Source organism: Stegostoma tigrinum, chromosome 5, assembly GCF_030684315.1.
Source record: "Stegostoma tigrinum isolate sSteTig4 chromosome 5, sSteTig4.hap1, whole genome shotgun sequence".
Classification (NCBI taxonomy): Eukaryota; Metazoa; Chordata; class Chondrichthyes; order Orectolobiformes; family Stegostomatidae; genus Stegostoma; species Stegostoma tigrinum.
In genome coordinates this window covers 20,791,531-20,808,038 of record NC_081358.1, presented here as the reverse complement: position 1 = coordinate 20,808,038, position 16,508 = coordinate 20,791,531, and the positions used below count along the sequence as shown (strand labels likewise).

At 39.1% G+C, this 16,508-nt stretch overlaps 1 protein-coding gene across 9 annotated transcripts in view; it reads right to left on the bottom strand.

Annotated features, from left to right (window-relative positions):
• Window positions 1-2,033: 2,033 nt before the first annotated feature.
• LOC125451546 (lethal(3)malignant brain tumor-like protein 4) overlaps window positions 2,034-16,508 on the bottom strand; it is a 290,557-nt gene continuing 276,082 nt past the window's right edge. For all 9 annotated transcript variants that reach the window (XM_059645844.1, XM_059645843.1, XM_059645845.1 and 6 more), the window contains 2 exons: window positions 13,283-13,345; window positions 2,034-4,968 (listed from right to left, as the gene is read on the bottom strand). In XM_059645844.1, coding sequence (XP_059501827.1) covers window positions 4,834-4,968; window positions 13,283-13,345 — 198 coding nt within the window. In that variant the 3' untranslated portion in view covers window positions 2,034-4,833. The remainder of the gene's footprint in view (window positions 4,969-13,282; window positions 13,346-16,508) is intronic.

The following is a 16,508-nucleotide window of genomic DNA, read 5'->3' as shown; positions in this document are numbered from 1 at the left end:
GCTCAAAACTGTTAAGAAATAAGTTTTAAAGGAGTTTAATAATAAATTTCCAAACCAACGTTTGGTTAACACCCTGAAGGCATATTTTGAATTTGAGAAAGCCTCAACTTGGCTGTATGAAGGCTCAAGGAAGAAATTATCAGATTATTAAGAGTGGGGAATTTAATCCATAGTTAAGTAAACCCCTATGTGTGATAGAGGAGGGAATGCTTGCTGGTGTTTGAGTACTGTAAAAGAATGCTTTGAAACCTTTAAATCTGTGTTATGAATAAGTAGTTTGGTTTATGCTGCCTCATTTTCTTTTGCATAATAAACTTCTGTTTTATGTTTAAAAACCAAATCTGTAACATCATGTTTTTTATGTTTCAGTGAACATCTACCTTGATAAAACCAAAAGCAAAATGATCTATCAAGCAAGATTTCAGTCTGGGATCTGACTTGTCATAAAACACGTGGTGGGAGTGTTTGCTCTGAGTCACAATGGTATCCAGGAACTCTCACATGCTATAGCTTTGACATACCATCTGCACTGCCATCATTAATAAGATTTAATAACTTCATTATATTACTCATTTATACTTTTATATATTTGATTAAGTTGGTAGTTAATAGAAAAGACTGTTTCACTTACCAGCGACTCAACAAACAGATAGCTATTTTCTTTGTAGTAGAATAAGCATCAGTTCCGATCAGCACGAATGAATTTTGCTGTTTTTTGGTTTTCTTTTCAGTTCCACTTCAGTGACATTACCCAATTTTCAATGTAGGATTATTTCTGATTGATGTTTTAGCCATGGAATTCTTATGAATAGTCAAGCAAAACATTTTCAATACCGTTCAACAAATTTTCTGGGATATGAATTTTTTGCTTGGTTCCATAGTAACTTTTACTTGGGATAAAGTATTCTTTCAATTGTTCCACTTCCATCTTACTTTTACACCTGGAGGAATCCTAAACTCATCCAGAAATCCCACCAGTTATGCCAGCTACATGAGCAGCAGTAGGGAAATCTGCAGGTGTACACACGGGACACCAATTGTTTGTCAGGTTTATTGCTTTTTATTCAAATGTTAATTTCTTCAGAGATTAACAGCTATTTTAATGGGGTTCTACATGTGAGGGAGTAACAGCAGTGCATGTTTGGGACAGAGAAATATTTGATCAGAACAACCGTATGCAATTACCAATACAGCAAGAAGAGATTCACAAGAAGTGATTTGAGACTGCTTTGTAATGAGGACAGACTAACATTCTTCCTCATTAAACTCTGGAAGACCAGTAGTGCTGATCAAATCTTTAAGTCTAAATTATCACCACCACAAGCATATTTAAATAAGATGGCTGAGTTGTTTAGTGAACTGTGAAGTGAGATATAGAAACTATATGGTTCCAGTAGTGGGCTAAGCTAGCTAATTTGAACAGGTAGGGTTTTATAAATGATGTCAGTGACCCTGGAGACTTAGGAAATCAGTGTGTTTCCCTTTTTTAATTACTTCCTTCCAGCAGGAAATAATGAAGAGTCTTGTCTGGGCATTGAGTGGGAGTGAGCATGAGATCCACTTGTGATACCTTGTCTGTTAAAATAACTTGGTGACATTCACTGTTTCATAACATAAAGTGTGGGATCTTGGTTGAACTACCAAAGGGTGGGGCCCCGGCATGACTCAGCACCTTGAGACAAAGACATGCAAAAAAGACTCAAATGCCACAGATCTGCTCTTGGTTTCTCAGCAGAATCTCAGGAGAAACCACTTCAACAGCTGTTTATGTTACTTTACTGATGATTCCACTGGTGGCCTCTCAAAGTAATGGAAGAAGACTGGAACAACTCAGTCTAATTTTGGGGCCAAAGGCTTAGTTTGCTCAGATACATAAATTGAAGTTTAATATATTACATATTGATTCCTCTGAACTATCAGTGTTGTTGTGATTTGCATGAAAAGTTGAAACTAGTAAATGATGGAAAGGAGATCAGAGCATTATAGGAAGTCTGAACATAACAGAACTTTATTTGAAAAATTTGCAAGCTCACTTTGATAAAACATCACAGTTAAAAATAGTTTCCAATTGAAGGTAACGTACAGCATGCCAGAATAAGAGAGATTATTTTTAAGCATCCCCTGTACACAGTTATCTTCTTCAACAATGTATCATCAACATCTAAGTGTGGTTACAAACACTGTATTACAAATATAACAAACTCTTTCCATGAATTGAGAAATTTTGGACTTTCTTGTACATTATACATATTAAAATGTACGGCTCTGTGTTCATTGGGAACAATTTGATTTATTAATAATGACAATTTTGTTCAATGACAGTATAAAAGGTATTCAATGTCATTTTTTCCATCTCCTACTAACCATGAATTTGAAGCATTTGAGGTTTTTTTGTTGAAAACTTTATTGTCAGCACCAATACTGAAGGGTAATATATAGTGACTGGTGATATTAAAGCAGAAGTATTCTAATGTTGTTGCATCAATTACTGTATAGTAAATAAACTTATCAAACATATTCTCTAGCACTTAAAAAAAACTGTATAGGTGTAAACTACAGTAAGGATTGCTTTATGTATGAAAGTGTTATTTACTGATTTACGTAGCTGGTCTGTTATTTGACTTTTATACTTATCACGTTTCCTGATGTAGCTAAAAAATAAGAATTGTCTTGCATCTCTCAAACCTTTAAAAATTATGCTTCTAGTTGCCAAACTCCACAACAAATGTCAAGGCACAAATTCTGAGTTACAGAAATAACTTTCTGTTCTAGATGATGAAACAACAGAAAACTAACTTACAAAACTTTTTTTTAAAAAAGAATCGCACCCTTTCTAAAAACAAAAACATTAAAAATGAATATTCCACAAAAATAGATGCTTCTGTTCAACTGGTCCATTCTTTTTATTTTTTCCAACTGCTTGTTTTGAAAAAGTATAAAATCAATCCTATCCATTAAGCTTCCCATACCTTAGCTCTTTCATGAAATCCTACTTCGCTCTGGATATTTTAAACAAAAATGATAATAATGTCAGTTGTGTTATACATCATGACTAATTAACAAATAAAAACTGAGGCTAGCTGAAGGAGAGGTTGTGTAGTTGATTTGTGATATAGAAAACCACGAAAATATACCAGAGTTTTATATGCACCATATTGCATTCCTGCTCTAAGAGTTCTGTTTTAAACTAATGTTCCATCTTGGAAAGATAATTTTCAGTTTATGATACCATTAGTTTTAATAATAAACATGTCCTAACCCATATAGACATTGTGCATAATACTTATACAATAGTTAATAAAACACCATGTACATCAGAAAACCTTTTTTAAGGTAAAGTACATCATTTTGGATCAGATTGTGCAAACATAAATAACAAACAAAAATTGCAATGTGCTCATAATTACACTAAAAACGTAGTATACAAATAGCAAAGCTCTACAGCTTGATAACGCAAATAAAAAAGTAACCACTACAAAAAGCAAACAACATGCTATTGTAGTATGTTTCCACACCTTCAAAACAAAAATTAAGTTCCTAAAACAAAATGCACTTCTTATTAATTCACATCTTATTTGGCACACCTATTATTTATGAAAATTATGCACTTTGTTCCTTGAGGAGTAAACTTTCAATACCTTAGGAATTCATCATGAAAAGGTTATGAAAACAATGATAAAGCTTCATGCAATAATAGGAAATAGCAGAGTTTCAGAATTTATGACTACTCTAGTACATACACAGAGTCTCTGCAATATTGCTTTCTTCTATAGATATGAATTGGAGGTGTAAGGAGGATACAAGTTGCTGTTCTACTGAAAATTATCTGTATCACATAGATAATATGTGATTAAGTAAAGTTCATTCTTGCATTATCCTGTCAGGTTGATCTATTAGACAATCAATGCATTCAACAGCATTTTGCTGCTTTTTTTGGTTTGTGCCATAATTCACAGTATGTTTGAAGTCAGGATTTTAAATTGTGTTTGTGTGTGTGGGAAAGAATGGCTTGCATATATATGGTATAAGAGGTTGCAAGATCTTTTGCATTATTCTGCTAACATGGCTGTTCTTTGTTTTCTGCAGGTTGGCGAGCTAATACTAGAAAGAGATGATGCTGTGTAAAGCTGGCCCATAGTCAAGATGGAGGGCCAATTTGCACATCTAATAGCAAATTTCTGTATCCTTGCTCATACGATCATATGTAGTAGCAAACTGCAAATAGATTTGACCTTAAAGTATGCGCTGTGGAATAATCAATTATATTTGCAGAGGTATTTCACCACCTAAACATATCCAAAGATGAAGGTAATACAGGTAATTGAAAAACCTACAGAAATTGTATCTTATTTCAATACATACTCTAAAGTGATTAACATATTGTGCTCTGTCTGCAGATTATCTCCTGCCTTGTTCTAAGTCTGGTAACACTATTAAAGTGCATAAATCCATTTTATACTTTAAACCTGTTATCTCACAGGTAGACAACTACCTTTGCCTAACTGTGTTTTTAAATTATTTATATTGTAAGATTGTAATTTCATCTGAATTGCCTGTGAAATGTCTCCACAACTACTGTACAAATGCAACTTGCAAACGTATCATCTACTACTACACAATTTAATTACTTCACCATATCTTACTGACAAGCAACTGTGACTAAAAATTCTTTTAATTCAACAATATCTTAGAATATCTTCATATACCCTGTTAATCTTGCTGATAAATTATCTACAGTTTAATGTGCCACTCATTACAAGGAGAATAATTTTACTATTCATTGGTAGAAAAGAATAGCATCACTTAACAGTTGCCCTTTTCAATCCACAATGTCTATTCCAAATTATCTTCAGAATTTTTAAACATCAGAATGGAGTTGTAAATCTTCAGGGCTGGGCCTAATTTGATGCTCAAGATCTTAACTATGTCCACCTGTGTCAGCAAAAGAAATGCTTCTCCATCAATCTGCTGTAAAACAAAACAAATGGCCCTGGTGAAACAATTTATGTAATTTAATTAAATCAAAAATAAAGATAAATTCATTGGCTAACTTGATCATATTTAAAACACTATTTGTAAATATATCTTGAAAAGCCACCACTAATAGCTACAAATAAATTATTTATAAAGGGGCACTTTTGATTTCCTCAGATGTGGTCCAAGTTTGTAATACTGAAATCCAGCTGAACGGCAATTTCCCTGATTAATAAAAGTCTGGAAAAATCAGCAGCAGATACTCCAAGTGCAGTGGTGTTCAAAGACTTGTGGATTATTAGTTGCATGGTAATTCAGTTTCTGAACACTCTGCTTGTATCACTGGATTGAAGCAAATAAATAATGTTTGTTAACTGCATGTGTGGAAAAATGTGATGCAACAATGTTAGTATTATTCTGCTGTCATAGCTGCTCCTTGTTTACATGTACTGGAATTCCATTACTAGAAGGAGGACATGCTCTGTGTGATGTTTACATACTATTAATGGGGAGGATGAATTTACTCAATGGCACATTTCTGAAATGTTGGTCATGATCACATGTAATAGTAAAATGTGCAAAAATGATCAAAATATGCAAATTATTGGAATCAATAATCGAAAGTATTTACAAAGGCATTTCATCGTGTAAACATATCTTAAATTAAAGGTGTGCTTATATCTGGATTTGAAAGTCTATATGAAATTGAAGCTTTTTTCAAAATATATGTTCTTCAAAGTGGTTACTTATTGTGCTTTATTTGCAGATTATCTCCTGCTGTGCTGTAAGCTCTCTAGAAGCATCTGCTAATGACCCTTCCAGAGTTTTGTTTTGGTTGGGGAAATTTCCCTCAATACGATTTCAATAATACAAACCTGTGTCTCTAGCATACAAGCATCCCACAATTTTCCAAGGTCTGCCAATTTAAGTGTGATTGTGAACCTCCTATGCAGATATGACCAGGACTTGCAAACCAGAATATCAAGTGCAGGAATTCTAAAAGGGCTACTGATGTCATCTAAAATTGAACATTATACAATGTGGAACTTGAAAATCTTCCCTGTTGCAATGCAAAAATGATGTGTTACAGGGTAGTACAATTTTTAAGACTTTGCATGTCAAGAATCAACAAGGATGCTGTTTGGAGCTGAAGTCACTCCTAAAATCTGCCCACAGTGAAGGTGACAGTATGAGTGACAATTATTATAGATCTCCAGAACTTTTAGGAACAAACCTGTGTAAGTTTAGAAATGTAAGGAATAACTCCAAGATATAAAGACCTCTAGCATTTACCTATGCCAAGTAAGCATGCCAGAAAAAACTTGCAGTGCAATTTCATTGATGTACATGCAAAACACAAGCATTGTTGTAGGACAGGCTTGGCAAACAATACAGAGCTATGCAATTCCAGTTGCACAGAAATCCTGCGAATTATGTTCGCAGAGTGTGCGTGCAAAAGAATGCATTTCATTAACTTGCACAAGTTGGATTGGAGGGTGAATACTGGCTTCTAACTGTGTGCCTTTTCTAAAATTCCACCTTGCTTATGACGGTAGCATAATAACAGACATAAGCAATGAAGTTCCAAGGAAAGGTTTTACAATTTCTGGTCTTTACCTCTGTGGTAACAGACTTGGAAAAATCGTGCTATCATTGGAGTACGTTAAAGGCACTGAGTTCATTGCATTGCACAGGCATTTGCTTTGGGATGTTAATAGATTTTTAAAAAGATTTCCTACAGTGTGGAAACAGGCCCTTCGGCCCAACAAGTCCACACTGCCCCTTGAAGCATCCCACCCAGACCCATCCCCCCACAACCCACACACCCCTGAACACTACAGGCAATGAAGCATGGCCGACCCACCTAGCCTGCATATCTTTGGAGTGTGGGAGGAAACTGGGGCACCTGGAGGAAACCCACGCAGACACGGGGAGAATGTGCAAACTCCACACAGCCAGTCACCCGAGGCTGGAATTGCACCCTTGCGCCTGGTGCTGTGAGGCTGCAGTGCTAACCACTGAGCCATTGTGTTGTCGAATGCCTTCAGATCTTCCCTTCATTCTTCACTTGGCCCTCACAAGTAACACAGAAAAGAACAATCTGCAAGTCACCTAAGTGACTATTTATGATGACTTTCCTGTTAGACTTGAAAGATATTTGCAACAGGTGATTAGATTCCCTACAGTGTGGAAACAGGCCCTTCGGCCCAACAAGCCCACACCGCCTCTTGAAGCATCCCACCCAGACCCATTCCCCTACAACCCACACACCCCTGAACACTATGGGCAATTTAGCATGGCCAATCCACCTAACCTGCACATCTTTGGACTGTGGGAGGAAACCGGAGCACCCGGAGAAAACACACGCAGACACGGGGAGAATGTGCAAACTCCACACAGGCAGTCGCGCGAGGAGGAAAGCGAACCTGGGTCCCTGGCGCTGTGAGGCTGCATTGCTAACCACTGAGCCACCGTGCACCCTTTCTCAGAAAAGTGCTCATAAGTCAATTCATATGACCATTTACATAAGGAACAGAAGCAGGTTATTCAGCCCATCCAGTCTGCTCTGCCATTCATGGCTGATCTGATAATCCTGAATTCCACTTTCCTGCCCCTTCCCCATAATCTTCAATTTCTTTACTGATTAAAATATTTTTCTATCAGCCTTGAATATATTTAGTGACCCAGCCTCTGCGATAAAGAATTCCATCGATTCTCTATCCTTTCAGAAGAAATCCTCCTCATTCAATTTAAGAAGTTTACAGACTACAAAAAGAATTCAACTAGATGCTTTGTTTCCTTGTTCAATTTAATGCTTGGTAATTAAGCACATATACTAAAATTATTCTTAATTGGGGTTTTTATGATCATGAATGCAAAAGTCAATGAACTTTACAGACTCAACCATTTCAGCAAGAAAGGCAAATATATAGCTGAAATTCAATAATCTCTCAAAAGTCTACATTTTATATTATGCACATTAAACAGTTAGCCATCACATTATCATGAGAATGCATTGAATTACTTTGAGAATACGTTACTACTATTTACAAGTAATTAAGGCAAGTGGAAAACAGGCTGTGGTGATTTTTAGATAACACAGCAGGCCAAGCAGCATCCTAGGAGCACAAAAGCTGACGTTTCGGGCCCAGACCCTTCATCAGAAAAGATTTTTGTTTTGTCTGCAGTTTTTATTTACTTTTATACAGGCAGTGACTCCATGGAAGGGTGCAGTTACAGTAGTTGTGTGTGGTCTTCAGTATGTTGCTTAAATGGGGATCATTTCATATGTGCACCCTTCCAGTCAGAAATGGAACTTACTTGATCCCTGAGGCCATTCAGCAACTATCTCACAACAAGGAATGGTAATCAAGGCTAATATCTTTTCATTGTGCTGAAACTAACTCTAACACTTCTACCATGGTCTTAAGTATGTTCATTAAAGACCATAGATTGAATTTGGAGCTGTTCCTAATCTCTATGGCTGCTTAAACACAGTGAAGTAATTTGGTTTTGCAGACTACATCACAACATGGCTATAACAAATAGGCACAGATGCGAGCCTGATAACTCAACATGACTCATTTTCTGTTCTGTCCAAGAAAATAAAAGCTTTCCAAGTGATTCACTTGAAATAACTATTAACACTACCCTTTGTGCAACAATTTTGCAGAATATATTGACCATCTATTACAGAATTCTAATAGGAGTAAATCTGGAGTGCCCAATCACTGGTGGACAATCGGCCTGATGCCAGCCTGCCTTCTAAGGTGGGAGGTGAAATTAATTGGACACTGAGGGTGCCTTTAGTATTTTTAATGGGATACAGAATGATTGTTACTTCGATATCATGTTCTAGTGAATATAATGTTAGTTATCATAACTGATAGGCATGAATCACAACATAGTTACATTTTGGAAGAAGAAAATTGTTTTAAAATGTGAAATTTTGGGCATAAAACAACCTTAACTTCTGGTATTTGGTAAGTGTATTTTAGTTTGACAATTTCCTAATCCATTGTCATGTCCAGTGCCATAAACCATAATGGACAAAAACCACATATGCAGTGGTTTACTGGCAAATTTACTGGCGTAATTTACTTCCAATGATCTGATTGCACAAGGCATTCGTATGTTAATACATTTCCTCCTACTCATTTCAGTTCTGCCTCACTGCTTTCTTTCCCAAAGCTTCCATATTTTCTTCCTGAGTGCATTAAACCGCTGTTAATAAATTCTGAATAATTTGCATACAAGTATGACACATGCATCACGACAACTCAAAGTAAACTGACTCAGAAAGTCCATCTTGGAAGATGGACGTCCAAGTCCAAGCTTGTGCTTATGAAGCAGACTGTTGTTATCCCAACCGGATATAAGCCAGGTAACTGAAGGTCACTTTGACAAAGTATCAAATGCTGCCTAATTTTCTGATACTTACTTGTGGGATTCAATAATTGCTGCGTGTGGTGATTTGGAAAATCTATCTTTCCATTTCTTAACTAAATATCAGAGATTTTCTGCATTATGTAATCATACATTTATATTTTTGCATAGCTGAGAACTTTTTAAATTCCTTTATGTTTAGATTTCCAAGTGGTGTTTCCACCAGTTTAAGCTTCTTAGCACTGTAGTGAATGTGATGTGATTTGATTACAAATTGCAAACAACGCTTTAAATGAAGGTTCAATTAGAAAAACAGTTACATGTTAAAAAGATTTTATTTTACTTCCTGATCTTTCAGGAGTCAGCAAGGGTCCCAAAGAAATGGAAAATGGCTTATGTATCGGCCCTGTTTAAGAAGGGAGGGAGGCTGAAAACTGAAAGCTATCGGCTGGTTAGCCCGACCTCCATCATTGGTAAGATTTGCATTCCCATTATACTTCGAAGTGCAAGGTAAATTTGGCTAAGTCAGCATGGCTTTGTCAAGGAGAGGTCATGTCTGACAAATCTGTTAGAATTTTTGATAAGGTAAACAGCTAGCTAGACAAAGGACAGCCAGTGGACGTGATCTATTTGGATTTCCAGAAGGCCTTTGACAAGGTGCCACCCAGGAGGCTATTAAATAAGATAACAGCCCATGGTGTTAGGGGCATGGATAGAGGATTGGCCGACTGGAAGAAGACAGTAGAGATAAAGGGGTCTTTTCAATGACTAGAGATAATGCGAACTGCAGATGCTGGAGAATCCAAGACCACAAAGTGTGAAGCTGGATGAACACAGCAGGCCAAGCAGCATCTCAGGAGCACAAAAGCTGACCTTTCGGGCCTAGACCCTTCATCAGAGAGGGGAATGGGGAGAGGGGGAGACGGACCGAAGATGGATAGAGGAGAAATTAGGTAGAGAGGAGAGTATAGGTTGGGAGGTGGGGAGGGGATAGGATGACTAATTGAGTTCTCTAGGGCATTGTGTTGGGACAAAAATTATTCATGTTATATGATAATGATCTGGATGAAGGAATTGCGGGCAGTATTGCTAAATTTGCAGATGACACAAAGATAGGTAGAGGGACAGGTAGCATTGAGGAAGCAGGGAGAATGCAGAAGGTCTTGGACAGGTTAGGACAGTAGGCAAAGAAGTTGCAGGTAGAATATAACGCGAGAAGATTTCAGATTATGAACTTTGGCAGGAAAGTTACAGGTGTAGACTATTTTCAAAACATGGAAAGGGTTTGGAAATCTTAAACACAAAGGGACTTGAGATTCATCATAGAATCCCTACAGGAGGAAACAGGCCTTTCAGCCCAACAAATCCACACCGCCCCTCAGAGCATCCCCCCCAACACCCAAACCCCTTTAACCCACCTAATCTACATATCCCTAAATACTGTGGGCAATTTAGTATGGCCATTCCACCTAAACTGAACACCTTTGGGCTGTGGGAGGAAACCGGAGCACCCATGGGAAACCCACACAGACATGGGGAGAATGTGTAAACTCTATATAGACAGTCGCCCGAGGCAGGAATCAAACCTGGGTCCCTGGCGCTGCGTGGCAGCAGTGCTCAGGATTGAGCCACAATGCTGCCCTAGTACAAGATTCTCTTAAGGTTAACATGTAGGTTCAGATGGCAGATAGGAAGGCAAATACAATATTAGCATTCATTTCAAAAGAATATAACAGCAGAGAGGTACTGCTGAAGCTGTGTCAGGCTCTGGTCAAACCATATTTGGAATATTGTGAGGAGTTTTGGGCCTTGTGTCTAAGAAAGGATGTGATGGCCTTGGAGGGATGCCAGAGGAGGTTTACAAAAATGATTCCGGGATGAAGGGCTTTTCCCAAGAGGAGCAGTTGAGGACTCTGGATCGGTACTTGATGGAATTTAGAAGGATGTGGGGGGACCTGACTGAATATATTGAATACTGAGACAGATGGAACATGGAGAAGATGGGGCGACTCTTCAGAACTGAGATAAAGAGGAAATCTTCAGCCAGGGGTGATTAATCTGTGGATCACATTATCAATAGGGCTGTGGAGGCCAGATCATAGAGTGTACGTAAGACATAGTTAGATAGTTTCTTGATTTGTAAGGGGATGAAGAGTTATAGGACAAAGGCAGAAGATTGAATGGCACAGCAGACTTGATGAGCTGAATGGCTTAATTCTGCTGTTATGTGTCCACATACACAGATCCTTGAAAGTCGGTGTCCATGTACACAGATCCTTGAAAGTTGCCACCCAGGTTGACAGGGCTGTTAAGAAGGCATACAGTGTTTTAGCTTTTATTAATAGAGGGATCGAGTTCCGGAACTAAGAGATTATGGTGAAGCTGTACCAAACTCTGGTGCGGCCGCACTTGGAGTATTGTGTACAGTTCTGGTCACCGCATTATAAGAAGGATGTGGAAGCTTTGGAAAGGGTGCAGAGGAGATTTACTAGGATGTTGCCTGGTATGGAGGGAAGGTCTACGAGGAAAGGCTGAGGGACTTGAGGCTGTTTTCATTAGAGAGAAGAAGGTTGAGAGGTGACTTAATTGAAACATATAAAATAATCAGAGGGTTAGATAGGTTGGCTAGGGAGAGCCTTTTTCCTAGGATGGTGATGGCGAGCACGAGGGGGCATAGCTTTAAATTGAGGGGTGAAAGATATAGGACAGATGTCAGAGGTAGTTTCTTTACTCAGAGAGTAGTAAGGGAATGGAACGCTTTGCCTGCAACGGTAGTAGATTCGCCAACTTTAGGTACATTTAAGTTGTCATTGCACAAGCATATGGACGTACATGGAATAGTGTAGGTTAGATGGGCTTGAGATCGGTATGACAGGTCGACACAACAACGAGGGCCAAAGGGCCTGTACTGTGCTGTAATGTTCTATGTTTGTTCTATGTTAAATGTGAGGTGATTCACTTTGGGAGGAGTAATAGGAAGGCAGAATACCAGGTCAATGGAAAGATTCTTGGTAGTATGGATGTGCAGAGGGATCTTGGTGTCCACGTACATAGATCCCTGAAAGTTGCCACCCAGGTTGATAGTGCTGTTAAGAAGGCTTACGGTGTGTTAGGTTTTATTGGTAGAGGGATTGAGTACCGGAGCCGTGATGTCATGCTGCAATTGTACAAAACGCCAGTGCGGCCTCATTTGGAATATTGCGTGCAGTTCTGGTCGCCCCATTATAGGAAGGATATGGAAGCATTGGAGAAGGTGCAGAGGAGATTTACCAGGATGTTGCCTGGTCTGGAGCACAGGCCCTATGAAGAAAGGCTGAGGGACTTGGGTATGTTCTCAGTGGAGAGAAGGAGGCTAGGAGGGGATTTAATAGAAACATACAAGATGATCAGAGGATTAGATAGGGTGGACAGTGAGAGTCTTTTTCTGAGGATGATGACTTCAGCTTGTACAAGGGGGCATAGCTACAAATTGAGGGGTGATAGATTTAAGACAGATGTCAGAGGCAGGTTCTTTACTCAGAGAGTGGTAAGGGCATGGAACGCCCCGCCTGCCAATGTAATTACATTAGGGGCATTTAAACATTCCTTGGATAAGCAGATGGATAATGATGGGATGGTGTCAGGGGAGGGGCTTAGATTAGGTCACAGGTCGGCGCAACATCGAGGGCTGAAGGGCCTGTTCTGCGATGTATTATTCTATGTTCTATGTATGTCTTGTGGTTATAAGGTTTACACAGTTTTTACAACTAATTCTTTGCATGAAAAAGTCAAATGAAAGGGTATCATTCTGGCCTATGCTGAAACTTTACTTCAGCATGCTACAATACCTATGCCTGCTCAATGCAACATATTCTGATCCAATAGCTGTCAGGGAATTTGTATTCAGCGACATTCCAAGAGATATGGTTACTTTGTTTCTTACCTCTTCCTTAAAGGTCTTTGCCTGTTCTTTGCAACCAGGAAGAGTCTGGACAAAGTTTGCAACCTGAAATAGCAAGAAAGAATGGATTTTGAGAGACATGAAAGAGGTTGGTTTTATATAGCACCCTTTTTCCTTCAATGTACCACAGAAGACTTTAGAGTCAATTAAGTACATTTAATGTGTAGTCACTGTTGCAATGTGGGAAATGTGGCAGCTATTTTTGATGCAGCAAAGTCCCACATTGACAAAGGCCATGTAATCAGTTATTATTTCTGAGCACTGGGAGGAAAAAGAAAGTGCTTCTCTTCCTCAAAGTAATAAAGGATCATTTAAACCCAACAGTGAAGGTAGGAAGAGCCTTGATTTAATACCTCATCCAAAAGATATAAGGTATGTCAATGCAATATTTTCTCACAGGCAGATCACCCTAAATTTTGTGCTCAAGCATTTAAAATGGAACTTCCTAACAACCTTCTAATTCAACGGCAAAGCTGACACCAAAGAACAACAGCAAGTACCTCTCAGGAGGACAGGATCTTGTGATTTTTGTCAGCCCATATTCACCCAGAAAGCCAGCTTGGCAATGTGTTCAGTTAAAACAGATATGAACTCAAGTACTGTATTACCCCTGGAGATCCAGTTGTTCATAGACATTGTGTTGAACATGGATCAGCCTCCTTCTTAATACAGTTGTCAACTGTAGGTTGATTAATGTTGCTGACATCCCCTACTACTGTCTGGAAAAAGCTAAAGGCAAATAAGTTTAGCGGTGTAGCGATCTTGAGCTGAATTTTGCTGAGCTTTGGGATCCTCACGCTGGGGGAGAAAAATAAGTTCCAAGGCCACCTCTGATATCAGCAGGACCAAGTGTGTCATTTTACTGTAGCAGTTTCCTAAGTGCCTACTTAATTGCTCACTGTTCAAATAAAGACAGCAGGCAGGCAGGCTCCTGATGCTGCTGACCCCATTTAGTGCTATCCAAATTAAGGCAGGGACACTAGCTCAATGACATCTCACAGATGGAAAAGTACTGGTGGCTCTAAGAACTGGCCTTTAGTTGGGCCTTTAATGATGCAAAATAGCTGTAGTCAGCCAATCGACCTTGTCATCAATAGGTGGGAAGGCATCACTGGGCCAGGGCTGTGTCAAGGACCCATCCCAATGCACCCTCCTGCTATTTAACTGGAGCCATTGATTCTCAATCCACCAGCTGGTGGCTGGGAAATTCTACAAACTGAGATGATAGTAGGGAATAATAGAAATAGAAGCATTGCAAGTTCTTCTCTGGCTTTGACAGACTAGACAAGAATGGAACCAACTGCAGTTCCACCCAGTTTTTGAAAAGAACTCAGCACCAGCAGATGCTTTTTTCAAAAGAGCAGATAAGTTGCTCCTCTATATCTTTAAACCACTTTGGCAGGAGTGAGTGTGAATCAATTTTATCTGTGTGAAAAAAACTTGAGTTTTATTTATTGTTTGTCTTAGACCAGATTAAATACAATTTAAAAAAAAACATCCATTTAAAGCTCAAGAAAACTTGGCTGTGTGACTTTTGTACTCACTCCTTGGTAAAAAACCTGTTGTGCTCAAATGAGGAGTGGATAAAGAGGGAAACCATTAAATCCCTCCTTATCCGGTCATAACACAAGCTTGACTAAAGGTACTTACCTTCCTTTAAAAGCAAGGTTAGAATTCTGACCTGCTAAGGGTGATTCATCTTAGTTCAAAAATGTTAACTATTATAATACACTAGAAACCTCTGCCTGTATCTTTTCAATTGACATATGAATGACATAAATATAACTTATTTTATTACCTGATACCAGTAGCTCCCTATATATAGGATCTGCTTTGCAAAGTCAGAATGTTTTAGTCAAGCCTTGGTGTTAACTTCATTTGAAGGATGAACTAGAATTTTTGCCATTTTCATGCCAAGAAAGAGAATTCTGTAAAAGGCAAAGTACGAGCATGCCCCATGTTGCAATATTCTCTGGCAATGTTCTACCAGTCTCTCACTTTCCTTATGGCAGATCAGCAGAATCCAAGGAATTCCAGTCCAAAAATCTTTTCAGTTTTTAAAAATTAAAGCATCTGGTTGTTTATTGATAGCAGTTTGGCATTTGATGTTAGTAACTTGTTCACTCAAGATTTAACCTTCAGCTGTGAATGTTTAAATCGACAACAGCAACAACTTAAATTTATATGGTACCCTTAATGTAATGAAACGTCCCGACACACATTGCATAAACATTATAAAACAAAGCCACAGAAGATGATATTGGGTCAGATTACTGCAAGATGGCTCAAGTAGGTGTCTTAAGGGAGCAACAGGTGTTGATGCATAGGACGGTCTTCCAGAGCTTGGAGCAAAGACAACTGAAGGCAAAACCACCAATCTTTGAGTAATTCAAACTGTAGATATTCCAAAGTCCAGAATGGGATGAAAGTAGATATTTCAAGAGTGTTCTTGGACCTGAGGAAATAACAGAGATAGAAGAGGGTGCCTTGGAGGATTTCTAAACAAGAATGTGGACTTTAAAATAAAGACATATTTTGACAAGGACCCAGTAATACAGGTCAACAAATCCAGAGGAGACAGGGGATTGGGACTTGCTGAGAATTAAAACACAGGCAGCAGTTTTGATGGCCTTAAGTTGACATACAGTAGTTTAGGGAAGACTAACCAGGAATGGATTACAGTATAATAAAATGTGAGGCTGGATGAACACAGCAGGCCAAGCAGCATCTCAGGAGCACAAAAGCTGACGTTTCGGGCCTAGACCCTTCATCAGAGAGGGGGATGGGGAGAGGGAACTGGAATAAATAGGGAGAGAGGGGGAGGCGGACCGAAGATGGAGAGTAAAGAAGATAGGTGGAGAGAGTGTAGGTGGGGAGGTAGGGAGGGGATAGGTCAGTCCAGGGAAGACGGACAGGTCAAGGAGGTGGGATGAGGTTAGTAGGTAGCTGGGGGTGCGGCTTGGGGTGGGAGGAAGGGATGGGTGAGAGGAAGAACCGGTTAGGGAGGCAGAGACAGGTTGGACTGGTTTTGGGATGCAGTGGGTGGGGGGGAAGAGCTGGGCTGGTTGTGTGGTGCAGTGGGGGGAGGGGACGAACTGGGCTGGTTTAGGGATGCAGTAGGGGAAGGGGAGATTTTGAAACTGGTGAAGTCCACATTGATACCATATGGCTGCAGGGTTCCCAGGCGGAATATGAGTTGCTGTTCCTG